Below are 22223 nucleotides of genomic sequence, written 5' to 3' on the forward strand. Positions count from 1 at the left end.
CCCCATCCTCTACATTCTCCCCCACAGATCAATTACCCCTGCCAGAACCTCAGTATAAAAGGCATTTGTTCAATGCAGCCAAATGCAAGGAAAACAGTGGGATAAAGTCTGGGGAGAACACCACGTGAGAAGAGCTAACACAAAATCTCTACGAGAAATTTCAGCACCTCACTGTTTAGATACAACTCTACAAATCTTGCTCTCTACTGTTAAAGGCAGTCAGGATCTGAAAGATGTCAAGTCATTGCATGGGACATGTAATACATTCTCTGTTTCCCCACTCATTTTCTCCTTGCACGAGCTAGAAAAGAAAAGAGATCACAAAAAACAAAGGACTAAGTTTCTTTCACTAAATAATTTTGCTCTATTGCAAAGTTTATGAGGAAAGTCTCACGGGCTTAGTATCAGGATTTTTTTTGGAAACCTAGGACTGTATGTTTGAAACTATACACTTTTAACTTTCTGCTAAGTATTGCCACCCAATTCCAACACAGGACTATTATCAAAGCAAGTCTATGCCACTGCCCTGTCCTCACAGAAGCTGTCAGGACTGTCTCTTTATGGTACCTCTATTAAAACAGAGAGCAGCCCCATTGTTCTGGTTCATCTACAGTGGGAAACACAGAGTCTTCCCCAGAGCGCTGCACCCATGTGCTTGTTTATTGGTAGCAGGCCCAGGCTCTGGGTTGCTGATTATACAGTAAGCACCTGCCCATGGCTTAGGGCAGACTTCCTCTTCCAGCGCCGCAACTCTGCAATGAGATTTATGCAAACTGGCTCAAGGCTGTGATGTCACAGCCCCTGATAGACCCACGGGCTATCTCCCTTCTACAGACATTTAATAAAATCAGGAACTTCACACACAGCTCAGGAAGTTCACCTCAGAAACTATTAGGGCAAAGAATAAGAACTTGTTAGGGTCCTTCTCCTATCCCGAGATCCATCACAGCAAAAGGACTTCACAGAGTCCAAGGATCTCGCTTTATTTTTTCTTTTTTTCCTTTTTCGTTTTTGTTTGTTTCATGTGATTGCTTCAAGTCAGTTTTTCTGGATGTTTGAAAACTGAATTAAGAAAAATTCACTCCGAAGTTGGCTGAATGTTGCAAGCTTGCAAAATGGAAGGATTTCCCCTCATTCCCCCTGTGAGTATATGAGGTTTATTCCTAATATTGATCATTGGGATCAGTAGTGAAAGGCAAAGTAAACCAGGTTTATTATTTGAGAATATCTCTGGTTTGGTCTGTATTTGTAATGCCAGGAAGTTGGGTTTAGGTCAATATATACAGCCAGTGACAGCACTGCAATGAATGGGAAATTAACATTTCCTCCCAAAACTTGTATCTGATTTTTGATCTCCATTTGTTTTCACAGATTAAATGCATGGTATTGTTGTACAGTATGCACATAGCAAGTCAGTACAGCTTTTCCTTTAGTGCCAACTTTGTGACATAAGGCCGAGTCTTTCTTCAGATTGTAATTCTTAATAATCTGGAGTCTCTGACATAGCTTGTGTGTTTGACTATCTACCAGTCTGTGAGAGAAGAGTTGCTGAATGCTGATTTTACATATTGCAGATTTTAGGACTCTCTGCTCTTTGTAGTGGTGGCATCTAAGTCTGTAACTTACTATGAAAAACCATCACTTGCTATGAAAAACCAATAGTTGAATGAGAGTTAAAAATCCGCAGGGTTTAAGTGGGTCTTTCAATGTGCTCTCTAAGATACAAACTTTTCTGTGTGTTACGAGGCTGTGCTTATCCTTTCTTTAACTCTAAAACATTGTTACACTGCTGTAGTTTATTGTATGGTGAGTTTGGAAGTAGTTTATGAAGCACATAATGTCACTAACCTGTTCTTCAGAATCAAACCTGAATGGGAAATCTCTAAACAGACTGGGTAAAAGAGGCCCTAATTAGATTGTATGAAGTTTGTAGAAGCTGAAGAGATGTCAGATAAGGTGTTTTACTTGGCTTTTTATGTGGTAGGTAGACTACCTACAGTAATTGCTGTCTGTGTTCAGAAAACAGAAAAGGACAATGAAGATCCAAGAGTCCTTTTAACAAGACTTGTATCAAGTCTTCTTTTTGTCTTGCTAAGGACAAAAAGACATGTCCTTGCTAGGGCTAAGGACGTGTTTCCTTATCTTCCACCCAGAGAGATAGCCCCTTGAGTTCCTTTCATGTTTGGTATCCATGCTTGCTGAAAATATGTCTTCTTTTCGGGAGACCCTTTATTCGAGCAGTTCACCATCAGTGTCCCTGAAAGCTCACATCCATCCAAAGGGGGAGAAGACCCTAAAAATCTTTCCTCTTTTTTTTTCGCTTTAATTCACCGAATTGCCCAATGACTCTGCTGTAAACGCCTCAGGACAGAAAGCTGAAAAGAAACTGAGAAAATGAAAAAAGTACACAGCGATTTCTCAGTATGTTACGTGTTGGACTTAAAATAAATTTCAAAAGAAACCCAAACCTTGTCCTCAACTACCCCAGAAGCCAGCATCTCTGTTTAAAAAGAGTAAATAATTGTTAATTTTCTGTCCACTCATTCATTCATAGCCAAGTTTTCTGGACTCTCTTTTTTTCAGTATTGAATTCCGGTACACACATGGGATAAATGGAGTGAAAATTTAACACAGCCTGGCCCATAATTTGTGTTGCAGTTAATACTCTGGCTGGGATTCTGTTCAGATGAATGATACAACAGGCAATGAAAATACAATTGTGTCCTCCAGGAGCACTTGACAGGGCAATTTGTTCTTTATTTTTGTGATTAAAGTGTCCCATGATTAATCATTTGTGTTTCGTATTTTCAAAACTGTTTTAAGTGCACTTTGAGCACTGCAAGTTAGAGCCCCACACAGCTTTGTTCTAAATGTCTGTGCCTCCTGGGACTTTTTTAGAGGGGAGCCATAAGCCCGTTTCTAGACAGGGGGTTCTGTGAAGCAATACTTCCCTCCTCTGCCCCTCCTCTTTCAGTTGAGGGTGGTTCAGTAACTGCCTTTCTCTTGACTGTGTGAGGAAACTCTTATCCTCCATTTGGAAAACACTGCTGGTTTAAATGGTCTAAGAGTATTGCATCTTTCTCTGAAGATCAGGACTTTCATATGGAAAAGGTTTGCAAACTGGGCCCATGTTTTTCAGCGCATGACAGAATCTAATCGTGCTACAGAGCCAAAAATTATGAAGTCAAACAACTTTGCCTAAAAAGGGCCCCAGTTATATGTGAATCCCTAAGTAGCCACCTGTAGAAATCACAGCTTCAAATAGAAGTATATTCATATGAGAACAAAAATGCCTCACGGAAAGCTCTGTTCCACATAACTGCATTGGCAGCATGGTCCAGTGAGGCAGCCCCAGTGGGTGATTATGCTAATACCCTTACTCATCTTTTCTGAAATAGTTATACTGCAATTTTTTTCCAAGGAAATATGGTTAATCTGGGCCTTCAAACTTGTCTCAGCAGCACATCACTGGAAACTGTGTGGAGTAATTCTGAATCACATGCCAGTGAATAGTTATGTTAGGATAACAAAAAAAGATCAGCTTTTAGTGAATTTACAATCACCTGGAATCATCTGACAAAGTCTTGGTGAATAACAAGAATTTTCAAATTGCTATTCAGTTAAGTCCCCTGTATCTCTTTTAACCAATGTCAGCCAAACCTTCTCCAAGTGGTTTTGTGGCTTTTCCCTTGATTTTCAATGCAAAGAAGGAAGATGGTGGTAAATCTTCATTTACCAAAGTCTGCGACAGATAAAGCATTGTTTGTTGACCTTTTGCTTGAGGTTGGAATATGGTTTTAGATAATGTGCTGTACCTCATGGCATGTACAAAAGGAGATATCAACTTCAGACCGCAGCTATGAATACCAAAGCTTTCTCTCACTGTCTTAGATGAAAACAGTTGACAGAACAAATGGCCATTGATATCAGTTAAATATTAAGTTGTAACATAAGCCATTCTGTGTTTTTTGTCAGGGGAAACAAAACAGTTCAGTGTCATGGAAGTGCTACTAGTAAGATGATGAAATGGGTGTGTGGGTGGGGAGGTTCCAGAGGATGGGGCAAGTGGGCAAAGATTGGTACAAGAGGCAGCAGCAGCACATGGTGAAACCTATTCTCTCAAACTAGAGAAAAAGCTTTTAATAAAAAACAGAGAGATTAAAAACAGGTTCTTGGCAATAGTTTCTCTAATGAACAGAGGAAAATATCCCCTTTTCCCCTAGGATAGAGAAAATCAGAGACGGTACATTCTGTACCATCTCCTTTGGCCACCATCTGATTAAGTTCATGATACTTAAACTTTCAAACGTTTAATATACATCTTCCCACATTTGTTACTGTACCCCTGAAGCTCCAACAGCAAGATGGTAAAGTGGTGCCAATTCAAGCCCTTTGTGGGGATGGATTAGTCAGATTGCATGAGTTAGCAAAGATATACACGTACATATTCTATCACATGGGTCACTGAGCAGAAAACAAATTCAAGGAAGAAAATTCCCACAATGTATAGCAATGCGATTTGAAGTCCCAGACTTTTAAAACTGGGTATTAGAAAAATACAATGATCTATGTAGAAGCAGACTGGTTTTTAGATGTTGAGTGTCTGCAATCACTCCACAGTCAGCCAGGTCTGTAAATATTAAGGGAACCACTTTTTAACACACCTTCCTCTAGCTCTGCTTATTGAATACACCTTTGAACTTGTAAAACTACCTTTTGAATGTTAGAAATACTTCATTCTCAGCTCCAAAATTGTGAGAAACCATTGCCTGTTACAGTATATTGGACTGAAATTGAGGGGTTTGGAGTATCTTAGAGAAGAAGAGACAACAAAGGGAGAACACAACTAGGAAAAGTCAAATGTTCTTTCCCATGCCTCAAATATGTATTGTTTATCTGCTTTTGGACTGATGCTTGGCCTTCCTGCCAAGCTATACTTCTGTACAGAGTTTTTGTTGTAGCAGTGGAAATTTTATACATAGCAAATTAAGCTTAGATTGACAGGACACTAATTTCTTTGGAAATTTGCTTACTTTTGGCAGAATATTTATCAGAGACACAAGTTTTGATGCATTTAGATATAAAATTTTAATAATTTCAGATTCTAGTATTTTAGTTAAAAAGAAATGATTTCTATATAACTTTTTTAATCTCCATTTCTCCCAAATAGTATGATGTGCATTTTCCATTTGGACATTGAGGTCTCTCCTTTCTCAGAATATGAATGCTTTCCTTTGGGCTATCAAAACTTAACAATTCTGTTATGAAGGTTAAAAACTGCATACATTCTTTAGGTTGACGTGATTTATCAGAAAGCACATATTTATGGAAAGAAAATAGAAGAGTGGGGTGAATGAATTTGAAAAGATAATAAAGAGTAGACATTCCTGTCAGAACTTTATCCTGAAGAAAGCAAACCACAGTTGAAATACTTTTTCTTGTCAGAGATTGGATTCCACCACTGGTCTAAGGAATGGGGATGAGTGAATGCATATAAAACCAGTCATGGTTAGAAAGAACACAAAGAAAATTTGTAGAGAAACACCGGAAGCATCAGAGAGAATCCATGCTGTACTGTCTCCTTTGACCTTTGGGGAATAAGTTATACTTCCCATTAAATCTTTGTGTAGATGAAGGGCAAGTCTATTGGAATCTTATGGATTTGAAAAAGAAGACTGCACTTATGTCCTCTGGAGACCAGAAGTAAGATGAGTCCCTTCACTGGTATCCCTATAATTAAATGATGATTACTCCTTTTACTTAGTCTTGCCCTTATATTGTCTTTATTGTCCATTATTGTCTCCTCAGGAGTTTTCCAAAACAATTACCACCACCACCAATTATACTGGGGACAGCCAGGCAATGGATTTGCTCCTGAGGGTTTCAATATTCCACTGATCTGATGCCCATGAACACCTTAATCCCCTCAGAATGAGTCTCTCTTTTTCTTGATGCGATTTCATCCATTTCATCCTAGAAATCACAGCCCTAGAAAAGGACAATATTTAAATCCCCAAATTCCACCAGAATGAACTGAAGGAGTTAACTAGAATTTAACAGCAGAGTTAATAAGCAGTGGTAACTCTGATGTACTATTCACCAGAAGAAAAATCTTTTCCTCCTGCCAGCTGCTTATCTACCACCTCCATCTGGATTTTAATGGCAGCTGCTGCCTTAGGAGTCGGGCTCCCCAGTAGTCTAGAGGAGGAAGAAAAAGAGAAGCTCACTTGCATTTCTGGCATGCTGTCACCATAGCCTAAGCTTGCAAAATGCTGGTGTACCAATAATGAGAAAGATTTATGGAGGGGACATACAGATAGATATATGAACATATGAACATATAAACAGGTGAACATTAAAAATATGCCCATCATTTAAGTTACTGTATTGCTTTAAATATTTGTCCTTTTCTTTTGAAGTCAGTTATGCTGAAGTCAATATGGAATAAAAATGCTTCTATTAGTACCTACAAGAAATAATTTCCTTTCAGAACACAAAGCAGAGGGCTTTTGAGTTCTACATTACTGTTGAAACCATAAGAATTTGTTCAGATTGAACTTAACTGGACAAAAGCTTAGCAAAGTCCTGTGAAGGACATTTCCCTGCTCTAAAGCTTCTTTCTCAAAAAAGAAAAAAACAAACATCAAATGAAGCAGGAGAATTGTGCACAACTAATAATAAACAGACCACCATTATTGAAACAACATAAGATGCTAAAGAGCATTAACACTGGAGTACTAGGAGTGGGAAGGAAGACAAGCAGGAAAGTTACCCTATGTCACCTGTTTTAAGATAGGAAGGACTTTAATTCTACAGCTAAGCATTCAATAGGTCATGACTCAATATCTGCCCCACTCCTTAAGTCTTGTCTGTGCCTACCTAACAGCCCTGTGCAGCTGATTTGAACCAGCAAACATTTACAGTTCATCTTGGGGGAAAAAAAAGAGAAATAAAATGGTTTTATGCCCCTGTGAACATCTTTACTCTCCTACAAACTGCCACCATTTAATCAGACCTCCTAAAAACACTCAGAAAATCATCCTCAGGCAAGACAAGTTTCTACTTTCTCTTTTGTGCACAGGAGGAATAACAAATACCTGTCACTACCAAAGAGAAGGTTTCCTTGCTGTGCTGGTGTGATGGCATCCTGGCTTGTGGTTGATGTCCAAGACAGCTCTATAAGCAGTACCTAGAGAAGGCTGGAGGGTGGGATATCAAGAACTTGTTTAATATCACGGGACAAATTGTGCCACACAGATTGGGTCTAAGGAGATGGATTATTCATTTATTTTTTGCAAACTACTGTTTGGTGTCACACATTTTATTCCTGCTGATTCAAAAAGAACTTGAAGCCTCCCCCTTCTTTCCCTAGGCAATATTAAATATGTTGGCATCTCCCCTTCACTAACTATAAATAATTTTGAAGGGGTTTGTATCATCTTACAACTCTAAAAATTCTTCTTCTCTTTGCAGCCCTCTGAAGATATGGTACCCTATGAGTCAGACCTCTACAGACAGCCCCATGACTATTACCAATATCTCAACAGTGATGGAGACAGTCACGGTGGTAAGTTAAAAAAATATCTCCTTGGAGCATAAAGTCTCATGGGATACAACAGGAAAGACACTTTAGGACATTCAGGAGAAGAGCAAACACGTCGCTCTGATGTGTAATGTATAGGCTCAGAATTTCAGTTCATAAACCAACAGTATTTTATTCTGCTGAACTGCACTCTTCCAATCCAGAACTGCAACATGGTTTCTCTGAAAGAGAATTTTAGAAAGCACTGAACGATGCAGGTTGCTTCTAGGACATTGCCAGGAAGGTGGAATCTCATGATCTCTATCCTGCATTATCTTCACTGTGGCTTTGCTTACCCCTGCAGATCAAAAGTACTCTGCATGATTCAGAGCCCTCTCATGGCCTGGGTTTGTTATACTGTATTTCTTTTCTTGTGTTCCCATCTCCAATTGCTGTTTGACATAGGCCCTAGAACACTCTATTTGTGCCTTTATTTTAATTATATTTCTTTGGTATTTGGCCTTTTTCAACTCCTTTTTCAACTCCATGTATTTCTGTCTTTCTTTTGATCTCTTTTGCATGCTGCCACACCTAGCTTTAACTTTCACTCTTCCTCCAGTGCACCCAAGTACTTCCCCTCTCTAAATCTACGTAAAATTTCCTTGTAGAAGTAAACCTGGCTTAATATAAAAATACTGTATGATTATTTATTGCTTCAATTTATGTCAGTGATTTCAAAGCTTTCTTGTCTTTATATTTTCATGTTATCTGTGCACTGGACTCTAAATCATTGCAGACAGGAGAATCTTGCTTGGTGAATTTTGTCTCCTGTGCAATACAATAAATAGTCCAACAACACCGCCCTCGAAATATCAGAGTCAACATTGACTCAGGACGGAAAAGCACCGTTCTACTGTATCATTTGTGACAGTCCCTTCAGATCCTGGAGTTTCCCTAAAAGACTCCCACTGATCAAGCAACTAGACCCATCACTGCTTAATTTAAGAGATCTAACAGCTCCACAGCATAGCACTGCTTTATCTGTGGAAACAAAAGTTACCTTGAGGGAGAGCAAGTTACAGAATACGATTGTTCTGAGCATTTAGCTGAAAAAGATTCCTACCTAAATTTGTTCTCTACATTGCCTTTAAGAAAAACCTGGAGACAAAGAATTAATTCAGTTGTTACAAGTTATCTCATGGCATCTGTCAAGTCAAATTAATCAAACCCAGCAAATTCCACGTGGAAATTCAGGGTTTTTACATGATAACGTGTACCTGTTTACACACCCATAAAATGAGGATAATGTTTATTATCTCAAAAGGCAATTGTGACAATTAAACAATGACTGTAAAAGATGTAGGAAAAAGCACTGGAAAATAACTTTTCTGTCACTAAACCTAGGTTACATCAAGCAACAACATCACTTTATCTTTCATAATCTTATTGTCGCACCTGGTTTAGTACCCATTTCTTCTGTTGGAAGGCTGTTCCTAAGCTAAACTGCTCAGATCATTTTGTTAACCATTATGTTAATGATCATTATGTTAATGTTAAAATCATTATGTGAATGATCTGATCATTTTTATTCATCATAATGAACACAACAAAAACTTGCAATTGCCTCTTTGGGTTATGTCCTAAGTAGTACTTGAACACCCACTTTGAACAGAAATTTGACTCTGCCTAAACTTGTGTTGCACTTGTCCTAAAGACCCAAAACCTTGTTGTTCAATGGTTTAGCTCCTACAGCAAGTGGTTATGAAAGAGGCAACTTAATCCCAGCCTGCACATTTCAATCAAATCTTTGTTTATGAAAGCACATGTAATGTAGTTGGTTGTGTCTGAATGTCTAATACAGCCTCTGCATTCCTGAATTGCTCACAGTCCAAAAGACCAATGAACAACCAAAGAATACAAATGAGAATGAAAAACACAAATTAGCATGTCTTGCTTCTTTCCTATTAACATTGACAAACTCAACTTTGGCTTTCATTTTGTTAATGTGGCAGAAGTAGTGGGTCTTGAGGAGAGCCATGGAGAAGAGCAGGAAAGGGACATCATAAACTACTTTGAGAAGTATGTACTAAATGTTCAGAACAATGTGGGTAAAAGCACAATGACTGAAAAATGGTGGGGAAAAAGAATAAATAAGGTGCAGCAGTGGGACCAGTGAAGTGAAAGGGCTGAGAATATGTTCAGAGAGGATAAAAGAATAAGTTACTAGGACAGAATTGTGAGAGAGAAGTTCAGTTTGGGGTACAGTGTGATCACTGGCAATAAATTAAACATAATTTTGCAGGTCTACTCAATACCAGTATGGACTTCAAAGAAAAGCTACCAGGTAAAGTAAATACATACTACAAATGGAATAATACTTCTGACTTTGCTGACAAGGGACTGCTAACAGAATAGAAGGTCTTGCTTAAGTGTCAGACTACCTCTCTCTCACTGCTAGCAAGTTAATTTTTTGACAGGAAGATGGCAAGATCTGAAGATGTGCGCTACATGCATTACTGCCGCTTTTCTAGAACACAATGCTGAAGGCAAATCTAACTCCATGTTTACCTGAGTAGGCAGTGAAGTACACACTATAGCGTGTCATTAATTTAATTTGTAGATCATTGCAAATAAGTGAACAGTGAATTTAACAAGCAAAACCACACCATAAACATATCCACATGTTCATCATAACATGCATTAGTTGCATTTATTTTGTATGCTGTAGTTTAACCATTTTGTAAATACTGTAATAAACATAGAAACACAGCCAAGGAGGACAGAAACTACAAGTGATCAGGTATTAGTCCATCACCCCACCCTAAGCCTGTATGCTAGTAAGTCTGTAAATGTAATACAACCTGTTTTGTAACACTAACGCAATCTTAGTAATTACAAAATTCCACTGCAGCTTTGTCTCTAAGTTATTACTAAACTTCATGGGTTTAGTAAAAATCACTTTTTGTGAAGCTGAATGCTGATGCTTGTTCACTTTGTTGCTGGCCTCATGGAACAGATTTCATGATCTGGGATTTTATTTTCATCCCACCATGGTAATATGATCATTTAAGAATCCCAGCTTTGACATTTTCAGGATTTTAGCCCACATAGAAGTGGAGGAAAGTCCAAACATGTGAACCTTAGTCTCAAATGCTATATGGAAAATAGAAAGAACTCCAAACTTCACTTAAAAATCCCCTCACTTCGAAGCCAATTCTCATGCTTTGCTGACTCAGAATTTGAATATTTTGGCATTGTTAAAATCATGACGTTTGTGAAGTGAGAAGTAAGGAAAGCCTACTGTCATTACAAACAAGACTGCTGCACTGTCTAGGAGCACAGCATTTCACTAAACAGAAAATAATCTGTAGGGAATCTAGACATTAAATTTCCAGCGTCCCTCAGTTTTCCCAGGTTTTCTCAGATGAGTGAAACACAGTGAGAACATCAAAGCTGTGCAACAGGGCACTGTGTAAGAAACCCTCTCCTAGTTCTAATGCGTTGGAAAATCTGTACAGCCAGAGCAGAACCACTCAGAGATATTAGCTCAGACCTCACAAGTACAACCATGTCAACAAGTTGTCTCCTTGGTCCGGGCAGAGTGCTGTGCTGACAGAGCTGTCACGTTTCCGGTTCAAGAGCTGGCTCATGAATTTCTGCATAGTTTTGTGCTGTGTGGTGCAGAGCTAGCTTATTACTCCACTTTCATTATAAATACCTTTCTTAAGCCTGTTTCACATTCTAATTGCTGGTTCTAACATTATTCATCTATTAAAACAGGAGCAAAGCAATTCATATCGGTCAAAAGATGACTGAGAAAGTTCAGTCATGTTTTCTCACTTGTAGAATGAAAATCTACCTCTGTGGTAAATACTAACACAATGCCAATAGGTCCACTGTTGCTTCCCAACAGGTTAACATCCTCCCTGCTATGGGAGGGAGCTCAGAGTTCATGATTGTCCTTCCTCTAACCTTTCACTACATACAAGACCAAAACAAACACCATCTCCATGTCTCTATAAGAGAGAATTTATTTCACATCCTCTTTCACTTCATATGAAATTTCTCATAATGACTCCATTGTGTAGCTATATCTTGGCTTTTAATGAAATTTGCCTTTACCCAAAGAATAGACACTTTCCATTTCTAGAATTTTTCTCTCCTTTCTTTTTAATTCCTTTCACCTTAACATTTTTGAGAGAACAGAATGGCTATTGTGCTGCTGACATAACAAAGAACATAGAATAAGTAGCTGCTGCTAACTCTAATAACTGCAGTCACAGACATTTAGAGGGGTTTTATGTTTTCATGAGCAATAATATAGCCAGGCTGGTTAACTACAGAGGGGCTTGTGGAGACAGAATTTTCTCTTTTGATGTAACTAAACCAATATTGTTTTTCCTAAGCATCACTGTAAAATTACAGGCAATTTAGAAAGAAATAAGGGCTTTAACTCCTGTCACAGCTTGAATATTTGAGCATAAGTTTGTGTTGAAGTAATTGCCAATTAGATTTATTTTGTAATGCATTAGTATTATGTGATTGCTGTTAAGTCCCTAAATGCTGTGCTATTAGTACTATGCTATTGTAGTATTTTAACAGCTGCACCTAGTTCCATGAAAAGGGAATTTGGTAATGACTAAGCTAAATAGCACAGTGATTAACATGAATATGCATATATAGTGTTTTATTTACCAAGAAAGAGTTTAAAAGAACACTTCTGCAGGCAGCAGGAACCTTGCCATAGGCTTCAAAAATTGGAGTATAAAAACATAGAATCATAGAATGATTTAGGTTGGAAGAGACCTTAAAGATCATCCAGTTCCAACCCCCTGCCATGGGCAGGGACACCTTCCACTAGAGCAGGTTGCTCAAAACCCCATCCATGAGTACTAATAAAAAGATACTTCAGAAGAATCAGAAGTAGACACTCAGAGCACACACAGATACTCATGGCTATGCGTGTGGGAAGGGCAGTGGGTTCTTTCTTGATCACATAGTTACTGCCAGTAAGACATTCCACAGCTGAAGACCTGCCATTGACAGCCTCAGAGACTTCTGCCTGGGCTTTGTCATACTCACAGTTGTGCATTGATCTCTCTGACTGTACCAGATTATGAAAGGCAAGGGGTCTTTGGAGGAAGGAGCAGAGCCAGAATGAGAGATAGATTACTCCTGCAATGTGTTCTCAACAATTTATTATACAGGGTTGTCCATAGTATACGGGGCCTCAGTGGTTGGCTCTACTTGAAGAAATCTGCAGTAATTTAGCTCAGAAAAAAACAAGTTAGTGTGGCTCAGTCTTCCACTTAAACAAAACAGTTTCAGACTGAAAGTGCCCAAGGCCTCCTACAGGACACAGCTTTAGATGACCTTTGGATTCAAACATACACACTCTGCCATTTCCTGGGTTGGGGCAGATCTGAATGTAAAAGTACTGGGGTACTTTGCACCCATAAACCCTACTGTTTTACCAGAGAAAAAAAAATTTTTGTCTAGCAGTACGACATGAAGAAGTGCATTGTAATTATAATTTTGGGCTATAAAATCCATACCTAGCCACAAAAAGCACTATAGAACAAAGCAAAGACAAAGTAATGCAGCAGCTCCCTATGTGCTTTTATAAGTACCTTTCCATCCCTTTCACATGCAGTAACATGACTTATCCATGAATCAGAAAAGCAGGAAGGACAAAAAAGTAAGCACTGAGGAAAATGGTCTGATAGAGCCTCCAAATAAGCTTCTACAGGCCTGAGCCCTAAAGCCAGCTAAAAGAGCTTACAAATTCTTAGGTACCAATTACATATCAACTATGTTTGGTATAAGCATATCACCGAGTTCTCTCAAAAGGAAGCCACATTCAAAGTCGCTATGCCAGATTTCAAATCCTCAATGGAATTAGAGGTAATTGTTTGAAACATAAGTTGGGAAGGATGAGGAGACTGAATCTGAGAGAAAGAATGAAGCTTGTATTTAAGAAAAAATGCTCACAGCGCATTAGTATCCAGATAATGCCATACACAGTAACACCATATTGCAGAATTGGACAATTGGTTCCTCTACAAACTCAGTACAACTACACGTAGAATCATAGAATAGTTTGGGTTGGAAAGGACCTTGAGATCATCCAGTTCCAACCCCCCTGCCATGGGCAGGGACACCTCACACTAAACCATGTCACCCAAGGCCTCGTCCAACCTGGTCTTGAACACTGCCAGAGATAGAACATTCACAACCTCCCTGGGAAACCTATTCCAGTGCCTCACCACCCTAATAGGAAAGAACTTCTTCCTTATATCCAATCTAAATTTCCCCTATTTAAGTTTGAACCTGTTACCCCTTGTCCTGTCACTACAGTCCCTAATGAAGAGTCCCTCCCCAGCATCCCTATAGGCCCCCTTCAGATACCGGAAGGCTGCTATGAGGTGTCCAGCAGGCTTCTCTTCTCCAGGCTGAACACTTGGTATAATGTGTTCAGTTCTGTCCATCACATTATCAGAAGGATGGCAAGAGCTGGGAGCTTGGAGAAGAGAACAAGTATGATTGGGGGGGGTGAATAGACTGATTTATATTGAAAGACTGAGAGCTAAGTACATGCAGCAGGGTGAAGCGATAATTAGGAGTAGATTGTAAGACAAAATGATAACAAGCTGAAAATATTTGAAGGGTATAACAGAAATGATTTCTAGTAACACAAGGAAAGACAACTTGGAACAGTAAAATGTAAATTAGAACTGTTACACTGAATATCATAAAGAAATTTTGGCCATGCATAACATGATGCATTAAAAATTAAACTGTGAAAGATTAATTTCTAGCACAGTCAGAGCAGAAGACGTGAGGTTGACTTTGATTTTACAAAACAGAGTGCACGCAAATATGTACGTAATGATGCATGCAGCTGCTGTAAGAGAGAAACAGGATTTGCAATGCTTCACATTCCCTCCAGCAGGTTTTAAATTTTGAGCAGCAAATACGAAATTCTAAAACTGTTGGAGGCTTATTATTGAACTTAAAAACCCAGAGATTGAAACCTGAAGATGATAGGGAATTTAAATTTAAACATAAATAAATCAGAAAACAGGAAAGTCATTATCTGAGTATTTTTTTATGTATTTGAAAAAAATTATCACAGACATTTCCTACATACTGAAGAGATAAAAAAGGTAGAGAAAGAGTCTGTGTCAGAATTTAGCCTCACTGTAAGCAGTGTACACCGGAGTGATGCAACAGTTTATTCTCTTGTATTAGTACTGAAAAACGTGTGACATTTCAACACGTGCTTAGAGGAACGATCTCACAAAGTGCTGTGGCTCTACTGTAGCATTCCTACTTTTTTCTAGCCAAGTAAAATAAGGACTAAAGATAATTGCAGAGAAGTCTGTACATTTGCTGCATCTCCTCATTTCTCATGCCATGAGAAAGAGTACAATGAGACTATGGCAGTATGTAAACCAGTAGAATTTGTGACCTCAAGAAGGAAAATGTAAGTCTGCTATGCTTTCTTCTTGGGAAAGGTGTCAGCATTAATATCTTTCAATCTTTCACATTTTATCCTAAATTATCATTCAAATCCACCTCTCCATCTAAAAGTATTCTACTTGTTAAAATGGCCAGCCACAAGCATTTATGAGATTAGGAAAAGAAGGGATCTATGTAGATTGTCACTAGAGACAGACAAGTCAGCAAGAATGGTGTGGAGAGGGTGGAAAGCACAAGAACAGGGGAAGGAACTGATACCAGACAGGTAAATGCCATGCTTCTTAATCTTATAATGTAGACCATCTATTGTTATTCCTTTAGATCATTACTGGGAATACCATCCACACCACATGCACAGTGAGTTTGAGACCTTTGGAGACAATCACTTCACAGAACTGCAGAGTGTACAGCCGCCCCAGCTGCAGCAGCTGTACAGGCACATGGAAATCGAACAAATGCATGTCTTGGATTCTACAATCCCAACCACACACATCGGACTCAACCACCAGGTATGGTTATCAGCCCTTCCTCAGAATTTAGGATGGTCATTAAGGGTCAAGAAAATAACCCATCAGGGAATGCATACTCTTATGTGAAATAGATTTTGTCCTCAACATAAAAAGGACATGGAACTGTTGGAACAAGTCCAGAGGAGGCCACGAGGATGATCAGGGGGCTGGAGCACCTCCCATATGAAGAGAGGCTGAGGAAGTTGGGGCTGTTCAGCCTGGAGAAGAGAAAGCTGTGTGGAGACCTTATAGCAGCTTTCCAGTATCTGAAGGGGGCCTATAGGGATGCTGGGGAGGGACTCTTCATTAGGGACTGTAGTGATAGGACAAGGGGTAACGGGTTAAAACTTAAACAGGGGACGTTTAGATTGGATATAAGGAAGAAGTTCTTTACTGTAAGGGTGGTGAGGCACTGGAATGGGTTGCCCAAGGAAGTTGTGAATGCTCCATCCTTGGCAGTGTTCAAGGCCAGGTTAGGCAGGGCTTGGGTGAAATGGTTTAGTGGGAGGAGCCCCTGCCCATGGCAGGGGGGTTGGAACTGGATGATCTTAAGGTCCTTTCCAACTCGAACTGTTCTATGATTCTATGATTGCTGAAATCAATTACATAAGTTCTTACCACACAAGCACTTGATATAAAACTCTTCATTCTCAGGACAAATGTGGCTTAAGCACTCCTTTTATCTGGATAACAAGGAGTCAAGTTCCTCAAACTGTGCCTAAAACGATCATTGCCTTCTCTGGAGGTTTTTGAAATGTCAAAATTTTATTTCATTTAGAATTAAAATCAACTGTTCTGAAATTCTGAAGAGGACCTGGACCTGAGAATCTGTGTATTATCATAGCAAGGGTATCCATGGCTACTAGGAAGGATTCTGAGCCTCAAAGTAGTAGGAAAGTTTTAAGTATTACCAAGCAACCCCTACAATTTTATATGACCTGTACAAGAAATGCTAATACAGATAGGTCACTGGTAATTTTACCACAGTGAAAAAGGCTAAGGACAATCTGCTTCTGTTTTGCCTGAAAATAAAGAAGTCACAAGCCAAACCACATTGTCTTGCTGAGATTTTACATGAAGCCAGTCATTTCCCTGTAAAAAAGATACTCCATTTTGCAGTAAAGGTAGTCACCAGAGTGCCTATGAATCCTCATATAAACCTGAAATTATGAGGGTTTCCATGAATGCTGCAAAGATGCTAAGCGAAGTGGGTGTGGAGATCACTTTTTAACTTGATCCTGCAAGAATATGCCCAAAGTCATTACGAGGAGTGATAAGGAAGCTAGGTGATCTTGTGCTAAGGAGTACCCCAAGACAGGCAGCTATATACAGTGTGGTGAATACAAGACAGAGCAGGACTGAGGCCAGAGAGAAAAGTGTTTGCTGGTTACAGTGCTGCATATAATGGTGCCATTGCTGAAGTTTTGTGAGGGAAACTGCATGCATGGACTTGTCATTTTGAGCTTTTTATGTTCAAAGCAAACTGAAATTATCTATTAATCAAAAACAAAGAAAATATTGAGTGAATAAGTTAACGCTGTCAACAGGAAACTGACTGACTGCAAGCCATCAAACTTGCCACCTATTACTCAGAAAAAAATCAGGAATAGAACAGAAGATGTAGAAACAAACAAAGAATTAGGAACAGAAAGTTACAAATATAAAAAATGCTTCATGGAACAGCAGTCTGTGGGAAGCTTCAAGTTGTTTCAGTTGCTCACTGCAACTGCTAACACATAGTGACCAACCGTTACCTCCAACCAAAGGCGAAGAATAAACAAGAGCCCTTTATAGATGTCTTTGGAAGTACCACCAGAAACCTAGAGCATGCTTCTGCTTGTCCCACTTCACTCTACTCAGTTATCACCCTTCATTTCAGGACAAAAGGCAGACAATTTATATTGTTGCCACTTTCAATAAAGAGCATTATGCTTTCTCTGCCTCAACCAGTACCAAACTGCAGAAGATAATAGGTAAAATTCACCGCTACCCTCCTTGTCTTTACCAGTTGAGGATCTTTGGCTTTTTACTTTAACTTACAGTGGCTCACGCAAGTGGTATTTGGCATGCTCTGAGGTTCAGACTTAGTCTCAGCCACAGTCCTAGGCAACAGATACTATTAGTCAAGGCACTTTCAAAGAAGCAGAAGCAGGAAGCAAGCTTTAATCCTCCACTGAATTTGCCAGTTACTAACTGCACCCATCTTGTCATGCAATATCAGAGTTACAGTGAATAAAGGAAGAACTTGAAACGATATTTCTCTAATTATCTGCTGATAATTTCGTATTATTTTGTGAAATCAAATTTGAGGCTCAAGCTGTTCTTGGACAAGATTTCTTTAAAAAGTTGTGTAAGCCTGTCAGCAGGTGATCTCCCACATAATAAATTGAGAAAGGAAAAATCAGTCTGAAGGAAGAATGAAAGAAAAGGTGGAAAACTGTAAAGAGCTTTAGAAAGAGGAAAATCACAAATGGATACCACAGACCCTGAGACGACACCAGGATACAGAAAATAGCTAGCAGGTTCTTTAAGCTTTCTCCATCCAGAGCCGCATTAGTAACCTGGCTCTTTCAAACTCACTATCAGGTCCTCCGTAGCATAGCTGCATGACACTATGTATTGACCTGAGCTGAGTTTTAGGCACAAAGCAAGTGTAAGCAAAACTACAGGCAGAGAAAGTAGGCACAGTGTGGGGGAAGCTTACACAACTCCCCAGCTTGGCCTCTGCAACTCCCTTTGCTGGTGAGACACCATTCCCCCTCCTTCCTGCACAGCACTCTGCCACTGTCTCCTTCCAGCCCCAGACAAGTGGTTTCCTTACTCCCAACACCACCCCATGATGCGCTCTAGGTGCCCACAACCATTTTCTCCGCAGGGGCACCAAACTCACTGTAAGACATTATCCCACCTTCTCATTCTCCTTGCCCCATGGCACTGTCTCTCCCTTCCTTCCTACCCCTGGGGCTGCAGCTTTCTTAACTGTAAAAAGCTAAAGGTGATTCTGCGGTGAGGGCTGAAGTTTCGCTCTTGGGGATCTGACAGGAAGCTTGCACACACTCTTACCCAATCCTGGCCTTCCTGCCAGATCGCCTCCAGCCAATGTGCCAACTCATTAACCGCCAGCCGCTGCACCCCAAAACCAGCCCGTGGCCCACACTCCTTATTGGGACATTTCCAGCTGGTGCAAAACTCATCTGAAGAGCACCATTCTGCAAGGCCAGACATGGGGTGGGTGGTGTGACTCATAGACACCCGCTCCCCGCTTCAGTGCATAAGGTCCCCTGGGAAGAGAGTCAGGTTCAAGACATCCTTTCTTGGTTGAGGGAAGGAAGAGTGGTTCAAAAGGAGCTCACCTTCCAGAGCTATCGATCTGGCCCACATAATGAAACCCACCTTCTATATGCCGCTGGGTTTCAAGGGTGTTGTTTGGTTTTCTTTTAATGTAGGAATTGGGTTCTTGCTCCCTGTACCTCAGACTGATCTGTTTCTCGTTCTTAAATAAGAAGCTCCAATAGTTCATGGCAATGGAGCTGGTAAAGGGTCTGGAGAATAAGTTTTATGAGGAGTGGCTGAGGGAACTGGGGTTGTTTGGTCTGAAGAAGAGAAGGCTCGGAGGGGACCTTATTGTTTTCTACAACTGCCTGACAGGAGGTTGTAGTGAGGTGGGGGTCAGTCTCTTCTCCCAAGACAAGAGGCAGTGGCCTCAAGATGCACCAGGGGAGGTTTAGGACACATATTAGGAACAAATTCTCCCCAAAAGGTGCTCAGGCATTGGAACAGGCTGCCCAAGGCAGTGGTGGAATCGTCCTCCCTGGAGTGTTGATGAGGCCCTTAGTGACATGGGTTAGTGGTGGCCTTGCCTGTGCTGGGGAATGGTTGGACTTGATGACCTTTAAGGTCTTTTCCAACCTGGCTGATTCTATGATTCTATGATTCGAACTGGTCACAATCCTTAACAAACCAGACTAGAACTGAGAATTTACAAAGCAGAGGTATATTCCACACTGTCCTGACAAGATCTCTATAAAAGGGCAAGACAATTTAGCACAAAAACTTGTTTGCTAGCTTTGCAGATGAGAAATCCCCATTAACAGGGTATTTTCAGATAGCCATTTCGGAAAACAGAATGTGAGCCAATGTGATGTATCCTTTACCCTAGTGCTAAGGCTATTCGCCTCCTCACAGGGGAAATTCAGGACAGGAAGCTGACAGACCCATGTAACCTCATCTCCAGAGCTGGATGCAGTCCTGTGGGGATTCAGTGATGTTGGAAGGTACTATGCCTGAGAAATGGAGAGGACAACAGAGACAAAACCAGTCAAAGCAGCCATGCAAGGGCAGAACTGTTCAGCTCTTTCAAACTTAAAAGAGCAGTTCCAGAAGGTCTGTGTAAGGAAAAAAGTTGTTCTCAAAAGCAGTTTTACACTGAGGATAGGCAACAGGGATCAGAAACTCATTAGGAAGAATGCCAGCTTTGGGGATGTTTGGAGGAAGAGGGGCAATATCACTTACATAGGATATATAACATAGGGGAAAGTTCTGACTTTCAAAACTTTATTCCTTTTTCCCTCATGTAAAGATGCATCTTTGTACATGTAGAAGTGTTGACTGTTAGGTGGAAGAGTTTCTTATTGCATAGTATTTATTATAAATGTTAACAATTACATCACTCACTATTACCCTAAACAATCTCATGTATCTCTTACTTTCTCCTCCCTTTTCTCTGTAACTTTTTCCATGCCCCACTCTGTCACTACCTCCTGCCTCTACTACTCTTTTCTCCCAAAGATGTCCTATTTGCCTCGGATGTGCCTACAGTACTCCTCTCCACTGCAGCCCAGTTCTGATGAAGAGGACATAGAGAGGCAGAGCCCTCCACTGGAAGTATCAGATGGGGAGACTGATGGTGTGGACCCTGGGCCTGGAATTATGCATGGAGAAACAGGTCAGTGAAGACAGAGGGACTTGCATCAAGCTATGTGCTGAGCAGCTGTTATGTTACTGTGATGATAGCAAATAAAACTGCAGAACTGCTGTAATAGTATTTTATCCCACTGCCAAAACTTCATGTTCTCTGATTCCTTGCACTCTCCAGTCCTGAAAATCTTTTATGACCATAACTGTGTCTATATCTCAAACCCCATTTATTCATGTACTCTCACTTCCTTCTTCTGCCTTGCCTATTCAAGCTTCTGGAATGGATAATGGCTTTTGCCATTTATACTGCAATTTTCATTAACAGATGGGAAATCCAAGGGAAGAAGGTCAAGGAACTGATCTTTAAAAACATTTAGCTCTGTTTGTTCAGTTCCTGAAAGTCAGGCTCTGTATAACCTGGCCAAATTAGCTTCAGATGGTTTCAAGTTAGGAATGCTTTTCAGGTGACTTCAAATTATCCTGGCCTTTTGAATTCCTAATTCTTCTTTCTTTTGCCCGGTACATCAAGCTACATTATGCTCTCACACCTAAAACACTGTCTATTGTTATAAACGTTGCAAGCAGAAGCAGTTACATGACTAGCTAACTAAAAGTTAAAGCTAGCTATCTAGCTAAAACAGTCATATGAATTACGTACTTCTGCTGTTTCAGCAGGAGCTACATGCTAATCCTGGTGCTCCACTGCCTTTCTTCTTTGACTCTTACACAGGCAGCAAGAAGAAGATACGTCTGTATCAGTTCCTTCTGGACCTTCTTCGCAGTGGAGACATGAAGGACAGCATCTGGTGGGTGGACAAGGAAAAAGGTACTTTCCAGTTCTCCTCCAAACACAAAGAAGCATTGGCACATCGCTGGGGCATCCAGAAAGGCAACCGCAAGAAAATGACCTACCAGAAGATGGCACGGGCTTTGAGAAACTACGGCAAGACAGGGGAGGTGAAGAAGGTCAAGAAGAAGCTGACCTACCAGTTTAGTGGAGAGGTGATGGGAAGGGGGGTCACTGATAGGAAGCATTATCCTCACTGAGGCCATGGGACCCTAAGCAAGAAACATATTAAGACCTCCTGGCTGGATACCAGCAGAGGAGATGGACGCATCTTTTTCTTTGCTTCCTGTGCCCCCTCCTCTGCCTTTAAATGGCCTTTACCGTCAGATGTTTCTGGTACGAATTTCCTTCTTCGGAATCTGAGAATCCTAAACATGACAGAATTCTTTGCTTCCATCCTACAAGTTGGACAGAGTCGGGAAATTTAAACCATGTACAAATATATTATTGTCAGGATTTTTTTGTTGTTGTTTGATTGTATTGTAACTGAAGAATACAGCTGATGAAGTTTTGCCTTCAAAGGTGGTGCTGTGTCATTCCAGTGACACTGCATTAGCTTACAGCTTTCAAACTAGCATTAACACAGGCTCTGCCTCAGCTCTCACAGCTAGAGAGAAGTTTGCAGATCTTGGAATGATACTCGTTCTTTTAAATAGTAATAACATGTACATATTTAATAAAATTTGATATAATGAAGTTGTGGTGTTTGCATAATAAATGGTTGCTTCACAAACAGATGTCACGTGCATTCAGTTATGCAGATACAGTTTGTGTGTGGTACCTGAATGAAAAGCACACTGGATTATAGGGTTTTATCCGTCTGTCACTACTTCTTAATTTACTTAGAAACACCTTCAATGTAGTCAAACTAATTAACAAAGGTAACAGGTGAGATACATTATTATGAAAGAGACTGCAATGATGAAGTCCATTTTAAAATACATAT

At 40.1% G+C, this 22223-nt stretch overlaps 1 protein-coding gene across 2 annotated transcripts; it reads left to right on the forward strand.

Moving 5' to 3' along the window:
- The first annotated feature begins 821 nt into the window (after positions 1-821).
- SPI1 (Spi-1 proto-oncogene) lies at positions 822-21973 on the forward strand. Of its 2 annotated transcripts, XM_061462208.1 has the most exons (6): positions 822-1142; positions 7474-7567; positions 9825-9866; positions 15326-15513; positions 20302-20458; positions 21161-21973. In XM_061462208.1, exons 1-6 carry the CDS (start codon positions 1098-1100, stop codon positions 21475-21477), a joined length of 843 nt encoding a protein of 280 aa, XP_061318192.1. In that variant the 5' UTR covers positions 822-1097; the 3' UTR covers positions 21478-21973. The 2 variants fall into 2 exon arrangements, with proteins under 2 accessions (XP_061318192.1, XP_061318193.1); XM_061462209.1 differs by lacking the exon at positions 9825-9866.
- Positions 21974-22223: the final 250 nt, after the last annotated feature.

Source organism: Pezoporus flaviventris, unplaced genomic scaffold, assembly GCF_033815535.1.
Source record: "Pezoporus flaviventris isolate CSIRO_AGI_PZ_B2104156 unplaced genomic scaffold, CSIRO_AGI_Pfla_v1 ptg000035l, whole genome shotgun sequence".
NCBI classification, from domain to species: Eukaryota; Metazoa; Chordata; class Aves; order Psittaciformes; family Psittacidae; genus Pezoporus; species Pezoporus flaviventris.

What these genes read in the sequence shown, in the direction of transcription:
- SPI1 (XM_061462208.1), top strand. Translation starts at nt 1,098, where the DNA reads ATGTTGCAAGCTTGCAAAATGGAAGGATTTCCCCTCATTCCCCCT. An exon ending in GATTTCCCCTCATTCCCCCT is followed by an intron (nt 1,143 to 7,473) that starts GTGAGTATATGA and finishes TTCTCTTTGCAG; the next exon opens with CCCTCTGAAGATATGGTACC. An exon ending in ACATCGGACTCAACCACCAG is followed by an intron (nt 15,514 to 20,301) that starts GTATGGTTATCA and finishes TTTCTCCCAAAG; the next exon opens with ATGTCCTATTTGCCTCGGAT.